This window comes from Cyclopterus lumpus, chromosome 8 (assembly GCF_009769545.1).
Source record: "Cyclopterus lumpus isolate fCycLum1 chromosome 8, fCycLum1.pri, whole genome shotgun sequence".
Taxonomy (NCBI): Eukaryota; Metazoa; Chordata; class Actinopteri; order Perciformes; family Cyclopteridae; genus Cyclopterus; species Cyclopterus lumpus.
In genome coordinates this window covers 17,580,378-17,594,420 of record NC_046973.1, presented here as the reverse complement: position 1 = coordinate 17,594,420, position 14,043 = coordinate 17,580,378, and the positions used below count along the sequence as shown (strand labels likewise).

At 41.7% G+C, this 14,043-nt stretch overlaps 3 protein-coding genes across 4 annotated transcripts in view; all 3 read left to right on the top strand.

Moving 5' to 3' along the window:
* Window positions 1-2,852, top strand: part of fam117aa (family with sequence similarity 117 member Aa) — a 9,183-nt gene extending 6,331 nt beyond the window's left edge. For both annotated transcript variants that reach the window (XM_034540326.1, XM_034540325.1), the window contains 4 exons: window positions 1-113; window positions 525-756; window positions 872-1,046; window positions 1,479-2,852. The exon at window positions 1-113 is cut by the window's left edge and continues 4 nt beyond it. In XM_034540326.1, coding sequence (XP_034396217.1) covers window positions 1-113; window positions 525-756; window positions 872-1,046; window positions 1,479-1,692 — 734 coding nt within the window. In that variant the 3' untranslated portion in view covers window positions 1,693-2,852. The remainder of the gene's footprint in view (window positions 114-524; window positions 757-871; window positions 1,047-1,478) is intronic.
* Window positions 2,853-3,609: 757 nt separating this feature from the next.
* slc35b1 (solute carrier family 35 member B1) lies at window positions 3,610-9,383 on the top strand. Its single transcript, XM_034540123.1, has 9 exons — window positions 3,610-4,153; window positions 4,974-5,077; window positions 5,192-5,322; window positions 5,427-5,457; window positions 5,926-6,086; window positions 6,251-6,377; window positions 7,817-7,923; window positions 8,046-8,199; window positions 8,673-9,383. The coding sequence occupies exons 1-9, from the start codon at window positions 4,029-4,031 to the stop codon at window positions 8,723-8,725; spliced, it is 993 nt and encodes a 330-aa protein (XP_034396014.1). The 5' UTR covers window positions 3,610-4,028; the 3' UTR covers window positions 8,726-9,383.
* A 1,341-nt stretch (window positions 9,384-10,724) lies between these two features.
* ndufa4l (NADH:ubiquinone oxidoreductase subunit A4, like) lies at window positions 10,725-12,590 on the top strand. The gene is made up of 4 exons (XM_034539257.1): window positions 10,725-10,871; window positions 11,636-11,724; window positions 11,923-11,983; window positions 12,296-12,590. The coding sequence occupies exons 1-4, from the start codon at window positions 10,830-10,832 to the stop codon at window positions 12,350-12,352; spliced, it is 249 nt and encodes an 82-aa protein (XP_034395148.1). The 5' UTR covers window positions 10,725-10,829; the 3' UTR covers window positions 12,353-12,590.
* Window positions 12,591-14,043: the final 1,453 nt, after the last annotated feature.

Sequence of the window (14,043 nt, the reverse complement as noted above, 5' to 3'; positions counted from 1 at the left end):
TGCCTCTGGCGCCGCTGAACAGGCTCGCCCCGCGGCTGCGACGCAGTGTTGAAGGCCTCAACTTAGAGCTGGAGGAGGTGTTTGTTTCTGAGAAACCTGACGATCGGCATGAGGTGAGGCCACGGAGCCACACTTCCAACCACTGAGGGTTAAGATTAGGAAACTGCGTGTTCCCTTGTGCACTATCAAGTTCCCTTCTGTTTTAATAACAACATTATTGCAGTTTTTTGATAGTGGGATTGTTTTTAGAACAGGGCAATAGAGCAAATCGATGCGTCGCATCATCAAAGCGCCAAATAGTAATGCGGTTTGATTTTTTTTAAACTAAAACGATTTTGACCTCATGGCTAAGTGGCTGCAACGCGCAGATTGGCAATCACAAGATAACAACTTTTATTATAATTGTTAGGAAGTCAAAAAGTAATCTTTACCTACATCCATTCTTGAGATCCCAGAAGGGAAAGCATACCACATTCTGTATTGTGTCTTAAGCTGCTCTGACTCCTTCACTATGAATATTTCAGATTTTGGATATCCCAGATGGCCACAGGGCCCCTGTCCCTGTCCAGAGATGCAGCAGTGGCTCTCAGAGTGAGCCCTCCCCGGGCCCCTTGGATCTGGATCCTTCCCTCCTCTCTCCTTCTCAGTCCCCCTGTCCTCTAGATCCATCGCTTCTGTCCCCATCAAATTCCCCATCTCCGTTGAACCCATCTCTCTTGTCTCCGTCACAGTCTCCCTGTGCCATGGGAGAGCCAGGTTGGACAACTCTTCATTTTTTTTTTGTGGTGTACTTTTAAACTATTCGCTGAGGTATCGTGCTTTTTTTTTGTATTATTAATAAAAGTTTGGATATTTCCGCCCTTCCTCGCAGAGCCGGTGGACTGCGAGGCGGCGTGTCCCGCCATGTCGATGCCGCTCCCTTCATTTGCATTGGATCCTCCTCTGCTGCAGCCCTGCTCTTCCGCTCCTCGTCCCAACAAAACCTACTCCTTCCAGCGCGAGCCGCCAGAAGGCTGCGAGCGAGTGCGAGTGTGTGAGGAGGGGATGTAAGTGATGTCCTTTTTTAGAACATCATGCGTTGATCATATAATCATGTATTCCCTTGTAGTCACTGTGGCTGGCCACTAGAGGGCCTCAGGGCAAAAAGATGTGTTGGGACCCCCTTCATGTTCCAACTGATCCAAAGAGCATATTTAATCTAGCAAATCAATTAAGATCAGATCAAACCAAAACGTCACACACATTTCTAACCTGTATTTAACCAGTTGTAGAGCATAGTTTGTTTAAAAGATTACTGTTATATCGAGTTACTGGTTCCAGCTTCACAGATTAAAACCATTGTTCTCCATTCAACCTCTTTGGGTTTTGAACTGACATAGCGAAGACACTATTTATTTATTTTTTATAAAAAAACTACAAAACTACACACAAAGTTGTGACTTTTGGAGCCCTTGACCGTCTACTCTCTCCATTTCCAGATCTGCCTGTCAGGATGAGCCTTTCCTCCAGCCTTCCTGCCCTGACCCCAATAAAGTCAACTTTACCCCCCATGGAGTCTCTGCTTTCTGCCCCGTCAGTCTTCTGAAGCCCCTTCTCCCCTCCATGGACCTCCTCTTCCGCGGCCTGTCAGTCTCTCCGGTCACCGGCTGCCCAGGTCAGGCCTCTCCCACCAGGCACCTGGGCCTGCAGTAGGTGGATGTGTACCTGAGCCTCCTCTCAGGACTGAACCACGCTGTACTGCCAGAACCTACAGAAACTGGATGCGGTTTATATGCCATCAGATACCTGTGGTCACATGGCTCATCAGTGCAAAATAAGAGACGTTGTGACTCGTACTTTAGATTAACTTTGGCCTAAAATCCGTCTGCTTTACTGATTATTTCCCCCTTCAGGAAACAATTTAGCTGATATTTACATCATCAGCACTTAGTATTCCTCCATATGGACTGTGGATTAATAACAGGACTGGAAATGTTGGAAAATGCTGAAAAGTTTTTACAGCTATAGAAGTTTTTATGTTCTTTTTTATATGTTTTAGTTCAAACAGCGGTTCAGACATAGGCTGCTCGGAATGTTTTAATTTTTAATGTCCAAATAAGTGAGTTCTGAGTCAAAAACCCATGCACTTACAACACAAGTATTACCTTCTTAATACACTTTGAGGAAAGAATTGTTAAGTTTTGTTCAACTTTCATCTTAATTTGAGTACTTGATGGGTTTGTTTCTTTAAATTTCAGAACATCAGATTGTTGGAAAGATATATTTTTGGTCCAAAGTTAAATGATGGCCTGCTTTTCTACAAGGAAGAGATATATATATATATATATATATATATATATATATATATATATATATATATATATATATATATATATATATATATATATATATATATATATATAAGCGAGTGACATACTATATGTGAGTTTTTTTAGGAGGCTGAAGATACTGTTTTATGATACTTCTATTAGCAGGAATGGAGGTTTTAGTAGCTTTACTTGTACACAGCGGGCATTGTTCTAACCAAACATAAGCATGTTTGTGAACTTTTTAAGAATTTGAGTCTTTGGTCCAATCTGAGCCTCTTTGGTCTGGCCAGAAAGCCTTAAATTAGTCAATATTCTCTTGGGACAAGGAAGAGGTTGACTCCCTCAGCTTGAGTTAAATTGATCAAACACTGTCTCTGTTAGCATAATCATATTCAACACTGAATTAAACATAGCTACAGTTAGGTATGATTTGTCAGCCTTGTATTTTCTCTGAACCGAATATGCACCCTTTAATACTTTAAATGCATAGTGTGCCATTGCGAAGAGAATAAAAATAAACAGGTTGTCTCGGCATGTAATGAATTACCTTCTTTACTTTGTATAATTACTGTGGTACTGTTGTTGTTGCTTGCCTTTTGACACGTGGATTTGCGGTATTTAAATCCAAGCTCCGCCCTTTAAACCCAAATCCGCGTTGCGATTGGTCGAAAGGAGAGAAAACCTGTTCTCTATTGCCTTACATGGACCAATGGATTTAATCCACATCCTAGGACGACAAAAAGGCATGCGACGTTTTCAAGAAAGGACCGTATATGTGTGTAATAGCTGCCCTAGTAACTGCCACACGACCTTAACACAGCCAATGAAAGTAAATTACAATATAACAAGAACAATATACATTTCGATACTGTGGAATTGTAACCAAATAGATGTACTCAAGTAATGTACTTAAGTGCAATGTTGTGGTACCTGTGTAAATTATACAGAAGGTTGATGTGTAATTTAGAATAACTTAATGGATTCACAATCTATATATCAATATATATATAAAGTAACTAAACAAGCTCCATCTTTACCAAATGCAGCATTAAAGGGATACACATAATAATGCAGCAATACATACAATCCAGTAGTATAATATATTAATCTAAAATGGGCCATTCTGCATAATAAGTGTTCACTTTTCGGTACTTTAATTGCATTTCTTTGGTTTCATTCCATTAATCTCTTTTAAATCGGATCGACGCGGCTACACTTCCCCACACTATTATGCGTTTGTGCTGCAGATTTAATTTATCAAAATAACTCTTATCGTTCAGGCATAGCTGTGAACACCACTGAGGTCCTTTCATAAAAAAACATTTTCCTGACGCGACCGCTTTTTCTCCCTACTAATGACAGTCTGTTGTTTCTAAATGATAACGAACTGTACTTGCTGACAGCCCCGGGGGACAATGGGGTGTTCCTGATTCAGTTCGAGGACACATTCAGACTGAAACGAAGCACACGGATGACATGACACCCGACTGCAGCTGCACACAATTCAAGGCACCGCTCGCGAGCTTTGGCAAATCGACAGTCGACGTGCACGAGAGGGGAAGAAACCTTTGACGTTACCCACCGGCAGACACGACAACCGAGCTGAAAAAAAAAACTACTTCCGGGCTCGTCACGTCGGCGATTGTGGAGCGGGAGGTCGCGGTGAGGGGCGCCGGGAGTGGAGCGGTGTCGGTTAACATCCCGGGGCTGTTGGACAGCATGGCTGCGGGAAAGGCAGCCGGGAAGCCCGCCTCGATGTGGGACGACATGCGGATACGGTTCATGGTTTGCTTCCTCGGAGTCTTCGTGTGTTACTTTTACTACGGGATATTACAAGAGATTATGTAAGTGACTAACGCGTAGTTAAACCACGCGTGGTTTCATGTAAAAGCTGCTTTCTGCCCGGGTATTAAAACTCCATTATAATAACTTCCGGTTCAATGCGAGCTGTTATTCTAACGTGATACCGCTACAGACCATGCACAACCAAGTCCAGCATATGTTGGTGCGTTTTCGTTGTGCTTTTGGGGCAATATTTACAGATTTCCATATGCCAAAAGGCAAGTCTGACGTTACGTCGTCAGTTTGTGGTGAATTTCTGTTCATCTTGGAAAAGTATTGATCCTCACACCATTGAGCAGCATGTTTTCATTATTGTTTTGTTTGTATACTTTAGAGCAAATATTAATTTCACTTTTAATTAAATCTCTGTGAACAAAAACAAACAAACCCAAAGTGGATTTGTGGAAAAAGGAAATGAAATCAATGAAGTCCAGTTTCTATTGCATGTGCTGAGGCACAAGGTGGTAAATTGAGGCCCGAGTCAATAAAGGGGACTGGGATCATATCCGGTTACAAAGTGATAACTAAAAGTGGTGCAGCAGCCCCTTTTACAAACCTCCAGTGTATATATCGTTATTAAATAATATTTACATTATTGCCCATTGAAACCAACAAGCAAGCAACCAACCCTTCTGCTAAACATCGTTGGTCCACGAACAAAATGTCCCCGCCACGAGTCTGTGGTAATTTAATGCATTCGGGTTTCCGAAGGGCGTTGTCATAACTTGGGAGAGTCATGAAAGGTCAACACTCACAGTCTCCAGTTCAGATTGTCTGTGATCTGTTGCACTCACGGCAGTCTTGTCTTTTTGATTCTTCCAGCACTCGAGGTGATTATGGCCAGGGAGACCAAAAGGAGAAGTTCAGATTCGCACAGACATTGGTCTTCATCCAGTGCATCGTCAGTGCTCTGTTTGCTAAGATCTGTGAGTATGTGCTGTACAGAAAAGACACACAAATTATTAAAAATGGTTAATATGAACACAAAAAAACCCTAAAAAAATGTATTTCTGAAGCCAAATCTGCCTCTTTATCATCAGTGATCATTTGTTTTGAGGGCTCCAAACCGGATCCCACCAAGAGCTGGCTCTATGGGCTGTGCTCCCTCTCTTATCTTGGAGCTATGGTGTCCAGTAATTCTGCCCTTCAGTATATCAACTACCCCACACAGGTGAGTCTGCCCTTTTTTAGATTGGGCAACGTTAGTTGGCTAACATGATTCTTTATTATTGCTTGGTGCTATCGTATCCTAAAGCTATGCTGTTTTTGCGATAGGTGTTGGGTAAATCCTGCAAGCCCATACCAGGTAAATAAATTATATTATCATAGTACAAACAATTCCTTGTAGCTAGTAACACGTAATGACAACGCCCACATATTTCAAACTCAATTTTGAATAACTCAGAAGCTGCTAGTCTTATGTCTGATGTTCATATTTCCCGGTGTGTTTGTGGTACTTGACAAACATGGGAGATTCTGATATCGTTCACAACTGATCAAGCAAATCTTTTTTCACATGTGTGGCCTAGATCGGACATATGGCAGCTTACATTATGTTCTGTTTGTACATGAAGGTTGTATCTGACTGCTCACAGATTGGTTATCTCTCGTGACACAGAAATACACACACACACTCACACACACACACACACCATAATTTCCACTCTCTGGACATTTTTGTATCCAGCGTAGGATTACCGCAAACTCGAGAGATGTCACCCTCGTACTCATGGCTAAAGAAAACGTCCATCATGCTGTTGTTGTGTTGTTGCAGTGATGATCCTTGGTGTGACGATACTGAGGAAGAAGTACCCGCTGGCTAAGTATCTGTGTGTGCTGCTTATTGTGAGCGGTGTCGCGCTGTTCCTCTACAAACCCAACAAGAGCTCAGCTGTTGCAGATGACCATGTTTTTGGGTTTGGAGAGTTTCTGTTGGTGAGTTAAAAAAAAAAAGAAGAAAAAAAAGAAGCATTTCACCTGTCGTCCATTTATTGCAACATGTTGCCAATCAATCTGTGTGTCTGTGCTGCAGCCACATGGTGACATTTCTATGACCCTCGTCTCATGGCGGTGTGTGTGTGTGTTTCTCTCTGTCGCAGCTGGTCTCTCTGACATTGGACGGTTTGACTGGTGTGGCCCAGGACCACATGAGGGCTTGCTTCCAGACGAGTGCCAACTACATGATGCTGAACATCAACTTGTGGTCCACTCTGGTGCTGGGGCTTGGTGAGTCCACCATGCTCTCTGCCCAACTCTTCTCCATACGAAGATGTGCCGTAAAGTGCCAGGACTCGAGTTTCAGTCCAACCAAAGCTACGGCAGGCGGTGGACCCGCCAAAGTATATGAGAGAATGAAGCCAGAACACTGGTGCACTAAACGTCCTGTTGCAAAGTGATTGCAAATTGTCAGAAGGATGAAAACACAGGTTTCAAGTATTTGTTGCTACATGAATGGCTTTTTGTAACACTATCATAGTAATTTATACACTTTCACTACACAAAATATCGAACCAGAAACTATTTGCTCGTTGTCTTTGTATGAAACCGGCGTGGCGTTTGTATCAAAGGCACACAGCTGTGTGTCCTTGAGCTAAAGTGTGCCACATATTGTGTTAACATGCTCACCAGAGCCACATTATACAGGACACTGGAGTTTTCTGGAGTTTTGCACATGTGCTGTAAAATGGAGGACTGAAAAAGGTCTAAATGATCTGAACTGAAGGCTCAGATTAATTAGCTTGTCTTGTCCATGCGTGTCCACTGAGCAGTTTATTAAACAGCAGCTATATGTCCTATCGCTTTAACAAGATGTAGTATCAACGGCTCAATTGTGTCAATGATGTTGGTGAAATGTGCTGTAAAATGTAATCATTAGTTCTGTAGATTTGTAGTCCCAATACATTCAGGGTGGATAACTCCTGCGATAAAGTAGCTAATGGCCATCCAAATAAGTCAAAAACTGCTGCGCTAGAGGCTCTTTAAGGAAAAACGTGAATTCTGTTCTCCCAGGAGCCCAAACTCATTAATTCAGTCAAGGCGAAGTGTTCAGTGTTATCTTTATAGATAAGGAATCCGGCGCCTCAAAGCCTGCAGTTCTGTGAGGAGGTTTCCGTAATATACTGAAGAGTAAGGCACATGAAACAAATACTACACAATGAGAGGTTTTCTAAAGTGAGCCACTGATGGGCTGTAAGATAAAGCCAGTAGGAGAAGTGAGAGACTGTTATCATTCCTACTAAACTAATTGGCAATATCTGCTATCTCTTAGTAAGTGTCCATATCTCCTGCACGTTCATATTACAGGCCATATCACATTGAAAGAAAAACTATAATATTTTTTTTTAAAAAGGTGATAAATTCAGTTCCACGCTGCATTAAAATGCCTTCAGGTTTAGTTTGTTTGTGTAACTTATGACACTCCGCTAGCTTTGAAGTATTAACAGTGCTCCGATACCTCGACTATTACAAATCCATGGCACCCCACACCAAAGCTTTATCTGTACGCTGTTGCTGCATTACACCACCTGGTGGTGCCGTGTGCCCACACCATGAACGCGATGATCTGATTTCGTCAGCACATGTGGCAAATAATTCATTTACTGAGTTGTTTTTGAAATTACATCATTTTTATTTCCTATTGACACTTTCTTCCTCTTTGCTCTCAGCCGTATTGTCGACGGGGGAGATATGGGAGTTCCTAAGTTTTACCGAACGCCACCCGAGCATCATCTATAACATTCTTCTGTTTGGAGTGACCAGCGCTTTAGGCCAGGTAGGTGGATACTTGTATGTTGTGTTGATCCTTTACTTACACTAACTTTGGAATAAATGCTCCAAATTACATTCCTTAATGTGTGCGCGTTTTTTTTTTTTTTTTTAACACTCCCTTTCCAGACCTTCATCTTCATGACGGTGGTCTATTTTGGGCCTCTGACCTGCTCCATCGTCACCACCACGAGGAAGTTCTTCACCATCCTCGGCTCTGTTATTCTGTTCGGCAACGTCATGAGTCCGATGCAGTGGTCGGGCACCGTCCTCGTGTTCCTCGGTGAGAGTAAAGTCAGCTTGATCACTCTGTCGCCCCCTCTCTGGATTCACGGTCCAACGCTCACGTGCTTCTTCGCCCTCATTAATGCCTGTGCGTCGCCGTAACATCTACGACAGACGATAATGCTGCCGAGGCTTGCGTAAACATGGTTGAAGCCTTCAGCTGTAGACGGTTACTGTATGTGTTTGTTATAACAAACAATTACGGTCCAATTGGGGAATACTTAGGCTTCCCACGCAAAACCATTTGGTTGAGTGGTAAATTATGCATTGGGAGTATCGCTGAAGGGGAGTCAGTATGTAGTAGAGACATAGTTGGAGAAGAAGCAGGAGTGTTTTAAATAGTTAAATGTTTTTATTGGTCAAACTGGTCCTTATTTTTATTGGTTGAATGGAGAGCGTAAAATGATTTCTGTTTAGCTGCTGAGGCTGTTATTGGCTCCTTAATCACCTCTTATGCTTTTCTCTCTTTAGGTCTCGGATTTGATGCTAAATTTGGCAAAGTCCCCAAGAAGACGACGCACTAAAACATCTGGAGCGCACAAGAGAAAGACAAAACGATTGCAAACACACTCTAGCCAGTGTCTTATTTTCATAAGACATCCTTTTACAGGCACGCTGTATGTGCCTACGAATTGTTTAAGTATGATCAGATATTCACATATTTAACTTAACTGTATTTAAAAGAGAGTCCAGCTTCTGTTATATACTGTAGGTGTATCGAAGAGACACATTTTACTTGGGATCAAGTCCTGAATGAATTATGACGAGCCATTTACATTTTTTTTGTTTTTACCACACCTTTGAGGAGGAATTGGACTGGCTGGAAGACAAAGGGGGAGAAATACTGTATTTACACAAGTCTTTTAAGTTTCTGAAACCAGCTCACCTCCCTTGGATGGATATTGAAACCAAACCGGGCCTAAATCATATTTTTCCAGCATTTAACTCATGGACTTGCCACCAAGTAAGGCTTTGTTTACAACTTGTTGCTTGAATATGTGTAAACAACACATGTAGTTAATTTCTTGGTAAACAATCAACCAAGTATCATTTCATTTATAAAATATAAATGGTTGTATGTAGCCTGTTGTGTTATGTCCAATCTTACTATTGAATTGTTTTTATGCTTGTATTTTCTACAAGATGAAAATAACTTACCATTAAAGGGAAATTGTGATATTTTATGGTAACTTTTATTACACAGACTTCACTTTATTGGTTCACATCAGTCAGCTGAGATACTCATCTCTCTGATTGGGTGCCGATTGTTGGAAAATGGCTGTAAAATAGCCCAAAACACTCTTTTCCAGCAGCAATTTATATATCTCTTCGCCAACAAATACAGAATACTTGTTTTCCACATTACACTTAAATTCTGGGGTAGTTATACTTTCCATTTTCTGCTTCTATATATGTTGACTCCACTGCATTTCAGAGGTAAATATTGTTAATTTTACTTCCCTACGGATTCAGATTAATACAAAAATAAAATTCACAAATACATATCATTATTGATCAAGCAATCTAGCTGTTTTTTTTAATGTAAATGTATTCAAAATAACTACCTTACCAGCTGAAAACATTCAAATGATAAACACAATGCATCAATATTATATAATATTATTCTGAAATTAGTTGTAGATTTGTCTACGATAATACTACATTTAAAATGATATTAGGGACTAGGGGTGTGCCAAAAGTCCACTGGATTTAGAAGGTTTGTGTATGAGGCACCTCCAAAATAGAAAAAGACATTCAAAAGTTCTAAAATAGGTGGAATCATGATTTTTTTTTTCATGGAGGGTTTCTATAGCCATGATTTAGTAGAAAACTCCTTAAAACTTGAGGATCAAAACAATCGACTTTCTTGAAACGTTTCCTTCTCGCCTGATGGAGATAAACAGCGCCCCCTGCTGTCACACTGTGAAACAGGCATCCTGATGTAAGAGACAGGAGCGATGTCTCCTGCTCTCCCCATCACGTCACTGACTGATTAACCAAATCGACTTGTTCATTAAAATGCTGGCATTTAAATTCCATATTTTTTTTACATGAAATGTGGTCTCTGCATTTAACCCATCCTTAGGAGCGTTGGGCTGCTGTGAAGCGAATTAATGCACGAGGTAAACAAAAAAAGATGAAACATTGCCACAAAGACGTCATGTGAAACAGGATTAAATACACATTATACATTATATACATTCAGGCCGAAACCTCAGCTCATTAGATATAGAGAATATATAATATAAGAATATAGGCTCAATACAGAAGGTTATGCATTTGATTGTATTTGAGGATTGAACCTCTGGCGATTGCAGCGTCAACGTGATCAACTCAACCATAGCCAGAATAAAATGCAGTGTGGAGATAAAATCTGAAGCGACAGAGTAACATATTGATGAAACCCTACCAGCTATCTCTTTATTCACAACATCCATCGGCCATACACGATCTACACGTTAAATGTAATAATCAATAATCGTTGCATTTGTCCACCGTCGATCAGGCACTCTGTCGGGACGCCTTTTTATTCCGGGCCGACCCTTCGGATTAAATCACGCACTATTTTGGCAAGACTCGCTGTAAACGGTTTATTTCTCTGCGTCCTCCGCTAAACTAACGTGAAACATGCTCGCCGTAATGCGCAAACAGCTTAAGAACCACCCGGCTGTAAGTATATCCCAGTTATTTAACGTTACTGTACAGTTAGATGTTTTATTTGAGTTCAATCGTCCGTGAATGTTTGTCGCCAATGTAGCTGAGCTAAGTTAAACTAGTTAGCTTTAGCTTAGCTTTAGCTAGTCCTCTGACTTTGACCGCGCTGACTTTGACAAGTTGCGTTTAAATATTAAAGGTTGTCTTTACTTTGTACTGTCTCCTGTAACAGTTATGGTCTGATACCCATGTTCCCCGTGCAACGAGGGACATGTCTATTTGCAGGAGATGTTTTGGAGTCAAATCGGGTCACGGATTCACCCAACAGACTATTGTTAGCTCAGACAGATGCTAACCTGTTAGCTTTGTAAGTTAGCGGCTGAGGTAGCGACAACACTTCTAGATGTTTACTATAACTTCGCCATTAGACCACGCATACTGTTTATGTGCAGCTTGGTATTTGACTTGTATTCACTTAGTCAGGAAGTGGTGACTTTAAATGCAGTTGTAAACTTAACAAATGACACTATTAAGCTTAACTATCGTATCTCAATATCTGGCCGCTGTTGTCTGTCAGGGCTAAACAGTAAATGGAGGCAGAGTGATAATAGTCAAGTTAATATTCTATAGGTCAAATGTAAAGTCGTGTTGCCCTGACTAGTCGTAGTGGGACATGTTTAGTGTTCATACAAGCGGTCAGCAGGCTCGGTGTGTTGAGCTGTGACATTCAGCCTTCATGTCGAGGAAGGTTTCTTATCTTTCTCATCTGTCACCTTCAGCTGGTTCCCCTTTTGTTCTTCATCGCCGGAGGGGGAGCCATGTCCATGATGTACCTGGCTCGTCTGGCCTTGAAAAACCCAGATGTGTGGTGAGGACTTAAGTTCAATTCTTGTGTAGTTTTATTATTTGTATTGTCATTTGCATCTATATAGAAATTTGCAGATGAGAAAAAAGGTAAAGAAGCTGACCGTTACTGTTAACTGCATGTGTTCCTACAAATGTGCGTGTCAAGTTACAGTCCCTCTTGATTAATCTTTCATAATGTGAACCTGATTCTCCTCTGCAGCTGGGATCGCAAGAACAACCCAGAGCCCTGGAACAAGATGGCCCCAACGGATCAGTACAAGGTGTGCCTCCGTCTCCTCTGAGGGAATCTTAATAATCTTGCTTTGTAGCAGTGTTGACTTTCTGTGCTTTGAAGACTGTCGGTGGTGGCATTCAGGGATCATAGTATGGATCTTTGCCAGACTTGTGACTGAGCCGATTACATGTCAAATTACATAATCTGGTTAACGTTGACGGTTTTCTAATCACCTTTTTAAATGTCATCATGCTGTGCTACACGTCCTAAAACAAACTAAGTCACCTGAACTCACTTTTTGGTGCCACAGCATTTTTATTTGAAGTGCTTGTTCTTGAGCTAAGATTTGTATTTTCAGTTCTACGCCGTTAACGTGGACTACAGCAAGCTGAAGAAGGAAGGCCCTGATTTCTAAAGATCCCATCTGCTGGACCAAAAGCACAAAGACGAGCTGATCCGCACAGCTCCGTTTGGAGCTCCCTCAGGGAGCCCAAGGGATGCAGAGGCTAAACCCGCACAGTGAATCATATTTAAGTTTCCTCATTGCATCAGATTGACATTTGTAAAAAATTCTCATTTTCAATGATTGTCAATAAAGTGAAGGAGTCTTTTCTCCTCTATACAGAGAAAAGAACCCCTTTCATTCATCCCGATTCCATTTTTTTGGCACTTTTGCTTTGTCTTTGAGCTTTGATTATGATTTTGATTTGATATTGTCACTTTAAGATATATTCTAAATACACATTTGCATTGCCACCCACAACACCCTCCTCCGCTCTCTGTTTACAATGTCATGCTCTGCTGTTGCTATATGGGCTGTGCTTTCACCTCATTTCACCTTGTCCTGCCGTAACCGACTGCGGGTGAGTTACGTGCCACACGGTTCTTGGCTGCCATCCAGAACCATATTGGTATGGCATGGGCAGACCTTAACCTTTAGTGACATTTGAGCTGTGGACTCTGGTGGTAGCTGTAGCAGTCCAGGTGATGGGGGTGATACAACCTCATCAGTATTTAGTCCAATGTTGGAGGCCTAGACCAAAGCTTCTGGTGAAGAAGTCTCCGAGCTTTCAGCAGATGCCGTGTAAAGGGAAGAGTAAGACAACACGGCTCGCTCCCTTAAAAAGGTTGACTTCTAATTGTATAAAGCAATAAGGTGTTCTTGTGCGACACTGAACAGTTGCAAGACACGTGGAGGTGTTCCTCCGTTATAGAATGCCATCGCTCTCTGAGCCAAATGAGATTGTAAATGTCAACAGGTCGCGCTGCCCTATATGCAGCTCGGAGGGGAAATGCGACAAAGATGAGCAGCCAACGCAGTGCAGAAAATGTCAAGGACACCTTTTTTATATTTGAATAGAAGCCCACGTCTAAATCCTCACCCACCCTCTAGACGGCTGAGGCGCTCGCGTATCTCTTTCTTCACCTAGGGAAGTGAGAATTAACTTCAGGCACAGCATGTAACGGGACTGCGCCTTGAAACAACATCTGAATTGTTCCTGCACGATCAGTTCAGTTGGTCTCGGAAGATGGAAATAACACAAAGTGCCTTGACTTTTCTCAGCTCAGTTTTTCTTCTTTTTTTACTTTAATGTAACCTGTGGTTTTCATCTTAAAGAAAGCAAAAGAAAAGTAAGTGACATTCTGAGGAAGAGACTTAAGCAAGTATATAACCATAAACCAAAGGCTTTGGGAGAAAATTGAAAGTTAAGGGCTCGCCGAGAGGGGAGTGTAATGGTTGATGTCAATCCAGCCGGTAGTCAAGACATTAAACTCAAAACCATGAATCTAAATTGTGGTGTCACTCGAAAAGTATGAGGACCCCCCCAAAGTCAGCGGTATTCAACCAGGAACTGTCTGTAGAACATTTAGTATTAATTCTAATTGGATTGGTAATTCGATTAATGTCGATGGTATAAATTCATTAGTGGAGCCATGCAGACCTTATTTATTTGTTTTGTTACAGCTGACCTGAGCTATCGATTCAGGAACGCAGCACAGGGAAAATATATGGTCCGTGCTCAAGTTCGTGCTTAGTTGCCCCCACATTGAAACTCTGAATCCGGAGGAGCCCGGCCCATTACTGCTGGCTGAGGAGCTTTTCTG